This window comes from Cydia amplana, chromosome 8, assembly GCF_948474715.1.
Source record: "Cydia amplana chromosome 8, ilCydAmpl1.1, whole genome shotgun sequence".
NCBI classification, from domain to species: Eukaryota; Metazoa; Arthropoda; class Insecta; order Lepidoptera; family Tortricidae; genus Cydia; species Cydia amplana.
In genome coordinates this window covers 18,704,059-18,717,186 of record NC_086076.1, presented here as the reverse complement: position 1 = coordinate 18,717,186, position 13,128 = coordinate 18,704,059, and the positions used below count along the sequence as shown (strand labels likewise).

At 36.3% G+C, this 13,128-nt stretch overlaps 1 protein-coding gene across 1 annotated transcript; it reads right to left on the bottom strand.

Moving 5' to 3' along the window:
* Positions 1–1,100: 1,100 nt before the first annotated feature.
* Positions 1,101–9,613, bottom strand: LOC134650131 (esterase FE4-like). Its single transcript, XM_063504972.1, has 3 exons — positions 9,396–9,613; positions 7,052–8,337; positions 1,101–1,305 (listed from the first exon to the last, which is right to left on the bottom strand). The coding sequence occupies exons 1-3, from the start codon at positions 9,573–9,575 to the stop codon at positions 1,134–1,136; spliced, it is 1,638 nt and encodes a 545-aa protein (XP_063361042.1). The 5' UTR covers positions 9,576–9,613; the 3' UTR covers positions 1,101–1,133.
* Positions 9,614–13,128: the final 3,515 nt, after the last annotated feature.

The window sequence follows — 13,128 nt, the reverse complement described above, 5'->3', positions numbered from 1 at the left end:
CATTATGGCATATGGTATTTTACTATGGGGTGGTGCTTCAGAGATAAATACCATTTTTGTTCTGCAGAAGAGGGCTATTCGAGCAATATACAAAATGAACCATAGAGACTCACTTAGAGATAAATTTAAGGAAATTGACATAATGACAGTGCACTGTCAATACATTTATGAGAATATTCTGTATGTACATAAAAATATTGTAAATTTTAGAAAAAATTGTGAAATTCATAATATTAATACTAGAAATAAACATAAGCTCGCAGTGCCCTTCACTCGGCTCCATAAAATTAAAAAATCATTCATGGGTAATTGTGTGAGATTTTATAATAAACTTCCAAACCATATTACTGAATTATCTATTAGTAAATTTAAGAATTATGTAAAGCGTAAACTTATATCTAAAGCGTATTATACCACACAAGACTACATGAATGATAAAACAACGTGGGATTAATTGTTATTCGAAATGATTATTTATATATTAGGTATATTTGATTAATGATGAGGAAATTGATATTCCGAATATTCCGATGTTTGTACTTCTTTTGTGTTTTTTATTTATTTATTTGACATTTAGATTTTATTCTAGAAACATTCTAGACTAGTATTTTTTATACAATTTTTTTTTCATGTTTGACGATCCTTTTGTGAAATTCTTAAATTTGTGTTAAATTTGATTTGTATAATAATCCAATATTATTATGGAATAATAACATCAATAAATTGCTCTGATAATTAGCTTAAGATAATTTATAAGTATGTTACGATTCATAAGTGCTTGTTGCTAGGCCTACATGAATAAAGATATTTTTTGACTTTGACTTTGACTTTGACTTACACTAGTACTAGCACCCAAAAGAAAAGGATGATTATAGTTTTTTTGGTTCTTATTTACTGACAAATTGGTTTGACCGACTATAAATGTCGTTTAGTTATCTTTCGCGCGTGCATTTCGCTTGTATTAGTTCGTACATAAATTGGTGCGAGCGAGACGCACGGGGGAACAACATTTAGATATTATTTTGATGTCAAAATATAAGATTCAATTGGCCTCTATAAACAAAGGTATTGAAAACCAAGGTAGTAATAAAAATCCAGTATAAAAATAAATAATTTACTAATCTATTGGCTACCTATACCGTCTTTCGTCGGTGGGTCGTAAACACCCGCCTCCACATTTCGTAGGCCTCCGGGTTGGGTACTGGGCCCATTTCGACCTCTTCCCCTATATGGATCAGTTTCAACCCCTCTCGAGAGCTGGGGGACCATCGTGGTAGATCCGTGGCGGATTCTGGCGTTGGATTTCTGTAAAAAGAACAATGTAAATATAACGAAAAAATTCAGGGTAGCTACCTCAGTTAATTTGTATGAAATAAACAACTATTTAAGGCCGTGCATCGAAAAATAACAGGATCTTAGAAAGGTGGCAGTGGCTAGCCCCGGAAACAAACAGTAGTGATTTTCGGATATATGTTTCTTGACTATATGATAAGAGATTTCGTAGTAGTCGAAACACGAATGCTTAAAATTTTCTCGATAGAAAATAAATCCAAACTTACGTGTTCATTTTTCGGTTTTAGCTTCGTGCAACTAGAAAACACATCCATATCCAGCACAATCCACCTTACAGCAAAGGTTTTCATCTCGTCTTAACTTTCAAAGAACTAAATATTAACTTATTATCCTTTACCGATGGATTTATTATCGATTTTTGATTTTATGAATTCAACAGCAAACGCCCATTTTACGCAGTTCGGTTTCTCTTTCTGTCATGCGTCAAAGTCATAAATGCATCCTTTATGCCAGTAATGTTAGATGGCCGTCGTGCCTCAAAGAGGTAAGACCTATGTCACTTCGCGCAGCGCTCCGAATTACGTAAAATTTTAATATCCAATAAACGTTGAGTCGTAACTCCATTGAGTAGTAACGGAATCGGAGGTAAACCTATGATGGTGCCTTCTTACAGGCCTATACGTTACGCATGTGTGCGTGTTTGCTTAGCTACGTCATGCTACGTCGAAATCTATACTCTTTGTCAGTTACAACGGGTTAGGAAATTTCGACAGATATTGAAATGTATCGGTAGCTGTTTGGTATTTAGCCATCAGAATCTAACCGTAACTTTTTGCTTTATTTTTGTTTAAAAATAAAATATCTATAAGAATATATTTTTTGCTTTTTTTCTATTGTAATGATAAAAATAAATCTAGTATGTTTCATGCTCAAATAATTTAAAATAATTGAATAAATATTGAAAACTAATTGATATTATTCGTTTTAATTATTATATTATTAAGTTTGTTTGAATAAAATATTTTATTTCAATAATACGAAAAGTTATTATATTTAAGTACCACTAAAAAAGGTCCCTACTTACAAAAACTCACTTGCACGGGCCGGGGTTCGAACCCGTGACCTCCGGTTTGAAAGTCGCACGCCACTACAATTTCACATAAGTAATTTACAATGACATGATACCGTGGAAAAAGTGAATATTACAATGTACTTGTGTTACTATCATTTTATAGTTTATTTTGGCTTGACAAGGAGGAATGAGAAAAACGTGCAGAGCGAGAGGATTAAATCTCTCTGTCCCTTTCTTAAAGTAGCCAATCCTAATTATGACATCTGTTTTGATATTAATTCTTTGAACATAATTTGTCGATGTTCTTTTTTAGGGTTCCGTAGCCAAATGGCAAAAAACGGAACCCTTATAGATTCGTCATGTCTGTCTGTCTGTCTGTCTGTCCGTCTGTCCGTCTGTCTGTCCGTCCGTAGGTCACAGCCACTTTTCTCCGAAACTATAAGAACTATACTGTTGAAACTTGGTAAGTAGATGTATTAAATAGAAAAAAAACAATAAATTTTTGGGGTTCCCCATACTTCAAACTGAAACTCAAAAAATTTTTTTTCATCAAACCCATACGTGTGGGGTGTCTATGGATAGGTCTTCAAAAATGATATTGAGGTTTCTAATATCATTTTTTTCTAAACTGAATAGTTTGCGCGAGAGACACTTTCAAAGTGGTAAAATGTGTGTCCCCCCCCCTGTAACTTCTAAAATAAGAGAATGATAAAACTAAAAAAAATATATGATGTACATTACCATGTGAACTTCCACCGAAAATTGGTTTGAACGAGATCTAGTAAGTAGTTTTTTTTTTAATACGTCATAAATCGCCTAAATACGGAACCCTTCATGGGCGAGTCCGACTCGCACTTGGCCGCTTTTATATCATCGAGAAAGATTTTTATTTAAAAAATGTGTTGAATTTATATGTTTTATTTATGTTTTTTTGGCATAAATTTCATTACTTTGACAAACGTTTTGATGTGATGTGTGAAACGAACCATGTGATCAACGATTTATCTAATAAAACTTCATTTAGTCGAAAAAAATAGTTGTCTACTACCGGGTGGAAAAAAATTATGGGCCCTGGAGGGAAAGTGCCTTAAAACCTTAAGTTTGCTCATTTTACTTAAATGAAACATTATTGTTTTTTAAAGAAACAACTGCATTCAAAGATTTTTGAAGTGAAAACTTCTTTAGCGGCGCTAGGCACTTTTTGAGGTGGGGAAAAAATGATAAACTCGAGACAGCGTAAGGCGATCATGTGACCGTAAGGTTTAGATGGCATTTAAATCAATAAAGAAAAACTCAATGACATTACATGAAAAAGGTTATAATCTTGTACGGGCTGAAATACGAGGATCTCACAGTATTATAACTTTATACCACTCAAATATAATTCAATAAAGCTACATCTTGATGAAATCGCTAATAAAAGTGAACTCTAGTACTGGTGAATAAAACTCAAAATATCATGACCAAATATATTTAGATGCGAGGTCTGCAAGGTAACTTTACAATTTCTATTCGAATTTTAAACAATTAACGCTATAAATTTGAATTTCGAATTTTAAACAAGCTCACTGACCAGCAATTTCGGAACCACAAGTTTTCAATAGAAAGGAGGATGGGTCAATTATACATAGTGCTGCAGACATTTTGGACTAGTCATTGAGTTTTAACTTCTGTCGGCACTCCCGGAATGCAACACGTTGTTTTTTTTAAATTCGCTTAGTCGAGCCCGGGAATCGAACCTACTTTTTCCACACTGTATAAAATAACAAAATGCTTTTCTTCTGGTAACTTAAATGTTCTATCTATCTTGGTGATATGTCAATGCAATCAAATAATCTGAAAAAATAATAATAACCCAATTTATGAATTCCGTTCCTTCAGAAAAATGCGAAATGTACGTACAATTTTTAGGGATATCGTACTTTTCCCAGAGACAAATTTCGTTGGCTAAGAGACATTTTCACTGATCCAAATCTGTACTAAAAATCTAACATACAATGATAAGGACTTAATCGTTTTAAGCTCAAGAGTGAGTTTTCCTAAAGCATTTTCTAAAAATTATGTCTTTATTAACGTTAGGAGTGCACTGCAGCATGTCAAATGTATGCCAAAATGTCAAGGGAGAGAACAATAAATTAAGTTTCAATTCCACTTCCACTCATCAGCAAAGTGATATAAGTATATCAGCAGTTTAAAGTTATTTTAGATAACAAAATTAGCGCATCAAAAAAATCAAAGTGCATAGAAAAAAAGTCTCCTGAGTCATAATAAAATTGATGTCTCTTGGGTCACCAGAAAAGTCACCAGGGAGAACGATGACCCAAATCACATTTAAAAGAAAAGGTAAATTTTGTGTACTACCTACGAACATTTTTCAAAAAACTATGTTTTTATAACATATTAGACCCAGGATAGATCTAATACCTCTTTTCGTACCCCGGATAAAAGTAACTGAAACGTTACGTTATTAGGTTCACGATGCCGCGTTGTGCCCTTGCCTTCGTTGCGATATGTTTGGTAAGTCAGGAGACTTAAAAAATGAGCCATGATTTTGGGACATATTAACAAATATTTTTTTGAATAGGTATATATTAATTTTAGCGGACTTTAATAATTTACCAGTTAAATTAGATGTAAATACCTTTTTAGTTAATCGTTAATATGATATATTAGTAGCAGTAAAACACTTTATTGTACAAAAAGACACATAAAACATGAAAAAACACATCCTTCGTATATGGTAGAATATATTTTTCACACTTATAGGTAAAAACCAAAACCGATACGCGATTGGGATACGCTCTTTTCGTATGGGATACAAAAAAAAATTCTCCTGGGTCACCAAGAAAAATCGACATATTAAAATAATTCAGTTCGTTTTTAAGTTCTAGTCAGATTGACTTTTTGGTTATTTGAGATAAATTACAATAACGCTTAGATTTGAAAAACATGATTTTCTATTTTGTTGCGATCGACCCGGGTAATAAAAATACGGCGAATTTGAACTTTTGTTTGTTGTCGTTGTAAAATGTATTAAAAAATAATGTAGGCACCCCTGACAATTGAAATTCAAAATTATCCAGAAAAAGCGGCCAAGTGCGAGTCGGACTCGCCCATGAAGGGTTCCGTATTTAGGGGATTTATGACGTATTAAAAAACAACTACTTACTAGATCTTGTTCAAACCAATTTTCGGTGGAAGTTTGCATGGTAATGTACATCATATATTTTTTTTAGTTTTATCATTCTCTTATTTTAGAAGTTACAGGGGGGGGGGACACACATTTTACCACTTTGGAAGTGTCTCTCGCGCAAACTATTCAGTTTAGAAAAAAATGATGTTAGAAACCTCAATATCATTTTTGAAGACCTATCCATAGATACCCCACACGTAGGGGTTTGATGAAAAAACATTTTTTGAGTTTCAGTTCTAAGTATGGGGAACCCCCAAAAAAAATTTTTTTTTTCTATTTTTGTATGAAAATCTTAATGCGGTTCACAGAATACATCTACTTACCAAGTTTCAACAGTATAGTTCTTATAGTTTCGGAAAAAAGTGGCTGTGACATACGGACGGACAGACGGACAGACAGACAGACATGACGAATCTATAAGGGTTCCGTTTTTTGCCATTTGGCTACGGAACCCTAAAAATGAGTGTTTCAAAAAGGCACCCTGTATTCCTTACATACCTAAATAATCTCTTATTCAATAAAACATATAATTACTAAACACTGTGATTTATTTCAAATAAATGCAAATCGATCGGATAAAAGATATTAATACCTACCTATACAACAATGAATACGAGTACAGTCAGCTGCAATAATATGTTACACACCGAAGGCCGTTTTGCGGTAGATAGATGTTAGATCTTATTTGTAGAGCCATAAGAGCGTGTCACATATTTTTGCGGCCGTCGAAGAGTAACATATTATTGCAGTACCTATGAAAAATTCGAGGGTTAAAAAGCATTTCAACCAAAGCATTTATAATAATAACGACTATGGACGCCTGCAACCCCAGGGGTATTGTAACCCCATAACAATAAGGTTGAAATTTGCATTTAGTGACCGCAAAGTCAGGTGAGCGTAATCAAGTAAATCTCTTTTCATCATATTTTATCAAAAATAATCTCTTTTCTGTTCTTGTGCTATTTTCTTATTATCAATACTCTTAACTTATATGCTATATACGCTGCTGCTTCTATGCTGTTAACATCTTCCAAAACAACAATAAATATTCAGGTTTATTAATTAATTATTTTATTGTTTGCTATTATGAACAAGTAACAACGCCATCTGTTTCAATTTTTTCCGAATTTAAGTTTATGGCCGACCGCAGCGACCGCGTATAATGGTAGTTAACTTCTGTAACGTTAGATGGTGCTAAAAGGTCACACAAACTTCACGTGCGGCGCGAAGCGTTTCCATGTGTGCGTGTTAGCGGGGAGGGAAGAACTAGCGGGCGTGGTTTACGAAGCGCCAGACGCGGCTGCAGTAGGCCCTTAAGTGAAAAGGGGACGAAGTCACGTGAATTTTGATGAGACAAAGTGCGGCTGTGCCATAATAAAAATCATATTTTCATAACTTCGACGTTAATGGTAATTTTGTCATAGCAAATTTTGTGCATATATTGCTCCGTATATAATGAATAATTGCGTTTATATCATGTGAATTTTACGTACCCATATTTAGCGAAATTGGTCCACAATTTAGTCATGGTATCTATTATTTGTGTATCCTTTTTATTCCAGATCTCCACGAAATTTGGCCAAAAGTCTGGTTTGAATAAATAGAACAAGTCATCGGCATGGCAAGCCCCATCAGAGTTCCGATAACCTGATACGACTTTCAGAGCGTTTCTGCTGCCCCCATAGTCGAAGTAGTAATTATAAATCGGTTTGTCTGTATTTTTGATCAACGCCTCGCTTTCTATCAACAAAGGCATTTCAAAGTACAAATGAGTATAAAGACCCGACATGTTCAGTATTTTCGACATATCAATAGTCTCCTCTCCGAAGTAAAATTCTTTTACTTCTTTCGCTGCATCTTCAGCTTCCAGTTCTGTTTTAAATTCTAAATCAGAAGCGAATAAATAACGGCCGTTCCTTTCATTGACAGATTCGGGCGTACTCTCTTCACTAATTAGAAATAAACCTTCTTTACTATTCGATCCATAAATGACAGATATATTCAGTTTCTTCTTTTCAAGAATATTATACGGCAAATCTGTTATAATAGGCTCTACGCCAGGAAAAGGTTTTTCGACGCACGGTAAATGCAATAGTTGCGTGTCGAAGAACTTGTCCAAAGGTTTCTTCGGTCTCGTCCTGAGGAAGTCTGCCACGGGAAGGTCTTTAAATATATTGTAGAGCTCGTGCGGGTCTTCTGTATCATAGCCCAGCTGTTTCGCAATAAGGCTGTACACCCACACGGGTTTCCTGTTGACTGCCCAGTTGGCTATAGACGATCCGCTCTGTATGATAGCCCTCTGGAACAGGCCATTGGCTGCGTCGCTAGCTACAAGCATAGACAGCGAAGTAGCTCCAGCGCTTTCGCCAAAAGCAGTCACATTCTCAGGATCGCCGCCGAACGCAGCTATGTTTTTCTTTACCCACCTCAAAGCCGCAAGCTGGTCCTTCAGGCCAGCGTTTCCTGGCGCTTCTTTTATATTTAGACACATGAAGCCTAGTGCGCCTAATCTGTAGTTGAAAGTAACTATGATCACATCATGTTTGACTAGATAATCTGGCCCGTAAATGAACTTTCCTCCGCTGCCTAGAGCGAAGGCTCCGCCGTGGATGAAGACCATGACGGGCAGAGGGCGCTGCTGGGGCATGGTGGGGACATAGACGTTTATCGTCAGACAGTCCTCTCTGCCGACTCTACCCCACTTGGAGTTCTGTGGGCACATGTATATGTGGTCTGTGGCTTTGAAGGTACCCTTCCATGATGGTGGCGGTCCAGGTGCCTGAAATTAAGATAAAGTTCAATTTATGGGTACATACATACAGAAAGAAAAAACGGATCAATAGACTCTAAGATTAAAAAAATATATATCACATGTTTACAGTTACAGTAATAAAATCGAAAATACGTATACAATTTAAAAGATGGCAAACAATTTATCATTTCATCAAAATATCTAATACCTTTAAACGAGTCATTCTTGTTTATTTATTTATTTATTTATATATATATATATATATTTCGGGGATCTCGGAAACGGCTCTAACGATATGTTTTCCGAGCGAAGCTCGGTCACCGAGATATTATACCTAATGTAAGAGCAAAATAAGGTTCTTATATCGTAGGTAAAACAAACTCGTAATTAGTATGAGTTACATATTTAATTACACAAACGGATCTACCGCGATTTAATTTCATTGTTTTTTAACCTTAAATTCCGACGCGAGTGCTATGTGTACAAAACGCGACAGTTTAAAGTGTTATATAGTATCAGTTATATATTTTTCACCTCAGCAGCTCGAACAAGGGTACTTTGCTACTTAAAAACAGTGAGCAAAATCGCATTTTGCTCACTGTTTTTAAGTAGCAAAGTACCCTTGTTCGAGCTGCTGAGGTGAAAACTTAATTGTTGGTATATCTTAAGAAAACATGAGTGAATAGGTAAGTGATGAAGGAGGAATACATTTTTCGGGTTCTCTAATATGTTCTCACTGCTGAGGTGAAAAGTTTTGTGAACTACACGAGATCAAAGTTATTTACATCTCGTGCGCTTTTGAGTCCCTTACTACGCTCAAGATTCTAAATCAGATTCACTCTCTACGCTCGTGAATCTAGTATAGAATCTTTCGCTTGCACGGGACTCAAAATAAGCACTCGAAGAAATATCAAACTTTGATCTCTTGTTGTACAAATAACTATTTTCTATCGTTAACTACTGTAAAAGTCATTTAGAAAGAACAGTAAGTCAAAAAACATAACAGTAGACATGTACAGTCAGATTTACAAATAACAGTTGACAGGTCATCAGCTGTATAAAATAAAGACAGTAAACAAACTCACTTGAAACCTGGTGCTCTGATTGGTCGTCGCATACGGTATGCCGACGTACTCGAAGTATGAACCGTCATCGCTGACCTTCCCACTCAATCTACCTTGACCAATCTCGATCTCCGGCGCTGGCTGGTCCACCAAGTTCATCGCGAACAACGAAAACAACACAATATTCTTCGAATACCTCATTTTGAATTGCCATAAGACCACAAGGATTATTCTAGAATTATTTTTGTTTATTTACTTACAACTATTTCACCATAGCACTCACACTACTTCTGACCTGATTCTTTTAACTTTGACAGTAGGCCTAAACTTCGCTTATCACTTATAAATAACCGATAACACAGATAGTAGATAGCAAGGCGTATTTCGAATTGAACAATAGGTATAATTCCAATTTCATATTATTGTTAGCTGTTAAGAAGCAGCTCGATAAATTTGTCATTAAACAGTCACGATTCCGCACACGCCGGCGTGTAATAAAAATAGGACTTTGTACACGATTGAATTGATTTAAACATTTTAAACAGATAAGTATATAGTAATCGACCGTTAAGCCGGCTTCACGGCCTTCAACTGACTCAATGAGGTAATAACGATGTGACATGTGACGTAACAATTACCCACAAACGTAGCGATAACTGCTACCCTACACGTTCATCGCTACATAAAACAAAGCATAGTATAAAACAAAGTCGCTTCCCGCTGTCTGTCTGTCCCTATGTATACTTAGATCTTTAAAACTACGCAACTGATTTTGATGCAGTTTTTTTAGAGTGATTCAAGAGGAAAGTTTATGTATAATTTGTTAACCCGTGCGAAGCCGGGGTGGGTCGCTAGTCTTGTTTATATTGTTGTAACAAAACCAGACAGGCTAGCATGACTTGCGTTCTCGCGCCCGAGTCCATAGGTAACTTACTTGAAGTGGCGCTAGATGTATGAATAATTGAAAAATTGAAATTGAAATTGAAATCGTTTATTCCAGGCATAGAACCCATAGTGTTAGTACAAAATATACAATTTAACTACCTATATCTATGTTAGTGTACAATATGTAAAAGAATAAATACCTAAAACTACTTAATACTATTTATTTTGATGATGCGTTGGGTGGGTTGGGTTGGGAATGGGAATAAGTCACCCGCGAGAACACAAGTCAACTAGCGGGTCTGTTCGATAGTTTATAATCTGGAGGCCAATTAGAACAAAATCAAAATGATATCTAAATGATGTCATTTAGTTATTAATCGCGAGTGTATTTCGCTCGTGCATGTATTGGCGAGAGTGAGATGTATGGGCGAATGACAGGTATCAGGGTGCCGATTTTTGAATTTCGATCGCTCGATTTCATCACTCGATAATCGGTGGAAAACGGTGAAATGCAGATTTTTGAAATACGAGCGATAGAAATTGGGAATCTAGTGGTATTGACCACTCGTTTTCAATTCTATTAATAGAATTTACATGCCTAGTAGTGGAGATATTACTGAACGAAATACACGAAATCGAGCGGTCGAATTTCAAAAATCGGCTCCCTGATATGATTCCAATATCATTCTATCGGTTTGATGTCCACGTTCGAATTGGCCTGTAACTCTAATGATATACCTAATTATCTTATCAATATATTAAAGTTCAAAAGTCGCATTCAATTGTTCGACCTCTTGACCGACCAATTGTTATCATTTATAACAATAATCCAAAGTCAAGTCTTTATTACTTGGTTTTTATTACGTAACAAATCGCATGAATTTTTACGAGATTATATTTTGTCGGAATAAATTAAAACTATGTGACATTGTTCAATAACAACTTATACTTTGACCCGAGACTTTGACAGACATTTCAGTAACTATCTATTAGCTCGTGATTTTTAAACGGTTTTATTTATAGCTTGACCCCGTATAGGTATGTTCTGAGTCGATTTATATTCAATCAATAAATAATTCTTTATTTCATTAACAATTATTCTATATAATATATGTTACGTACCTAATCCACTGACATAGTATCAGTGGATTTAGGTATTAGTAGATACCCTGTAGAATCCTACCTTAGGCTTATGCTTGTATCTATTGTATTCCAAATTTCAGTTACATCTATATTTTATGAACCTCCAGATCTTTTTAGTACATAAATTATGTGCGTATTATGCACTTCTACCTTATGTGTCATGTATGACTGTATGTGTTCTGAATCATCTTCCTCGCGTTGTCCCGGCATTTTGCCACGGCTCATGGGAGCCTGGGGTCCGCTTGGCAACTAATCCCAGTAATTGGCGTGGGCGCTAGTTTTTACGAAAGCGACTGCCATCTGACCTCTCAACCCAGAGGGTAAACTAGGCCCGTATTGGGATTAGTCCGGTTTCCTCACGATGTTTTCCTTCACCGAAAAGCGACTGGTAAATATCAAATGATATTTCGTACATAAGTTCCGAAAAACTCATTGGTACGAGCCGGGGTTCGAACCCGCGACCTCCGGATTGAAAGTTGCATGCTCTTACCGCTAGGCCGCCAGCGCTTCAATGTTCTGTATGTGTTCTGAATTAAAAAAAAAGAATCCGACTCAAGATGACTACATTGCCAGTATTGCCGCCATCTAGCATGCTTACTGTCCAGAAAGGAACATAATAGGCTCTCAAAATGTTATTCAATTCGGCCCCGCGGTGTAATCGCCTCCCATTCCTCCCAAATTAGCTGGTGTTAGCAATAATTACACTAACGACACAATATTATCCCCGTGACCCATAGCTTTCTCATTGCCCAAAATTGAGTTGAATAAATTAGGAGGCTAACGGTTGAATTTTAACGTAACCCGGGCTGCTGCTGAATTTTAAGCAACAACGCCCCTTACATACTGTTATATTCGAGGGTCATTTTTGGATGGCTGGGTGATTTGAATTCATAAAATTTTGCTAACGATACCTTGGTGGAAAAGTGCTTAGTGATGCTTTAACTGGGAAATGCTAGTATAATAGGTACCTATCGTTAGTTCTAGTTTATATGCAAATATAACCAATATTTTTGTAGGAGTAGGTAAACGTCAGAGTGACGTCGTTGTAACAATAGATGTTAGGTAGGTCAGGGGGCGCCATAAGCCGTCAGAAAGAATTAAAGTGCATATTCTTGGAAAAATCTACTTTTGCCGCTGTGGCCCGGTGGCCGAATGGCACAGGCACCTGCCGCGATAGCAGATGACGCTGGTTCGATTTCAGCCAGATCTACCTGCCAAAACTAAAAGACTTAAAGCATTAAATTATCTGCATTGACAACAATTAAGAAAGGCTGCCATCCATAATTTCCAGCCATTTTATTAAAGTGTCCACCACAAAGCGCAAGACCAAAGGGCTACCGTAGGACCCTTACCCGTAGGGCCCCTGAGCACTAGAGCCAAAGCGATCGGAAGCCCTTGAATTGATTCGCGGGTCATTTGCATCTCGGACGAGCCAAGTCAGCTATTACTGACGTCTCGGAAACTAATCTTCAGAGTGCTAAGTAGCGAGGGCTGTTCGCACAAGGAAGGTATAGACATGCCCACGGAATATAATAATATTATATATGTACCTACCTAGAACCTTAGTGCATTTACTTCAAAAGTCATAAGACATGTATCACTGACATTTATCCTTTTTCCATAAATAATATCTGAGATTCCGAGCTTTGCTCGGAAAACATACTGTTTAGACGACCACGGTTTCACTCACTTGAATTATTAGTCGCTATTGGCGACATGTTTCGGG

Coding starts and splice junctions, on each gene's coding strand:
- LOC134650131 (XM_063504972.1), bottom strand. CDS start 9,575: ATGAGGTATTCGAAGAATATTGTGTTGTTTTCGTTGTTCGCGATGAAC. Junction 8,338..9,395: donor ATCAGAGCACCAGGTTTCAA/GTGAGTTTGTTT, acceptor TCTTAATTTCAG/GCACCTGGACCGCCACCATC. Junction 1,306..7,051: donor ACCAATTTCGCTAAATATGG/GTACGTAAAATT, acceptor TTCTTTTTACAG/AAATCCAACGCCAGAATCCG.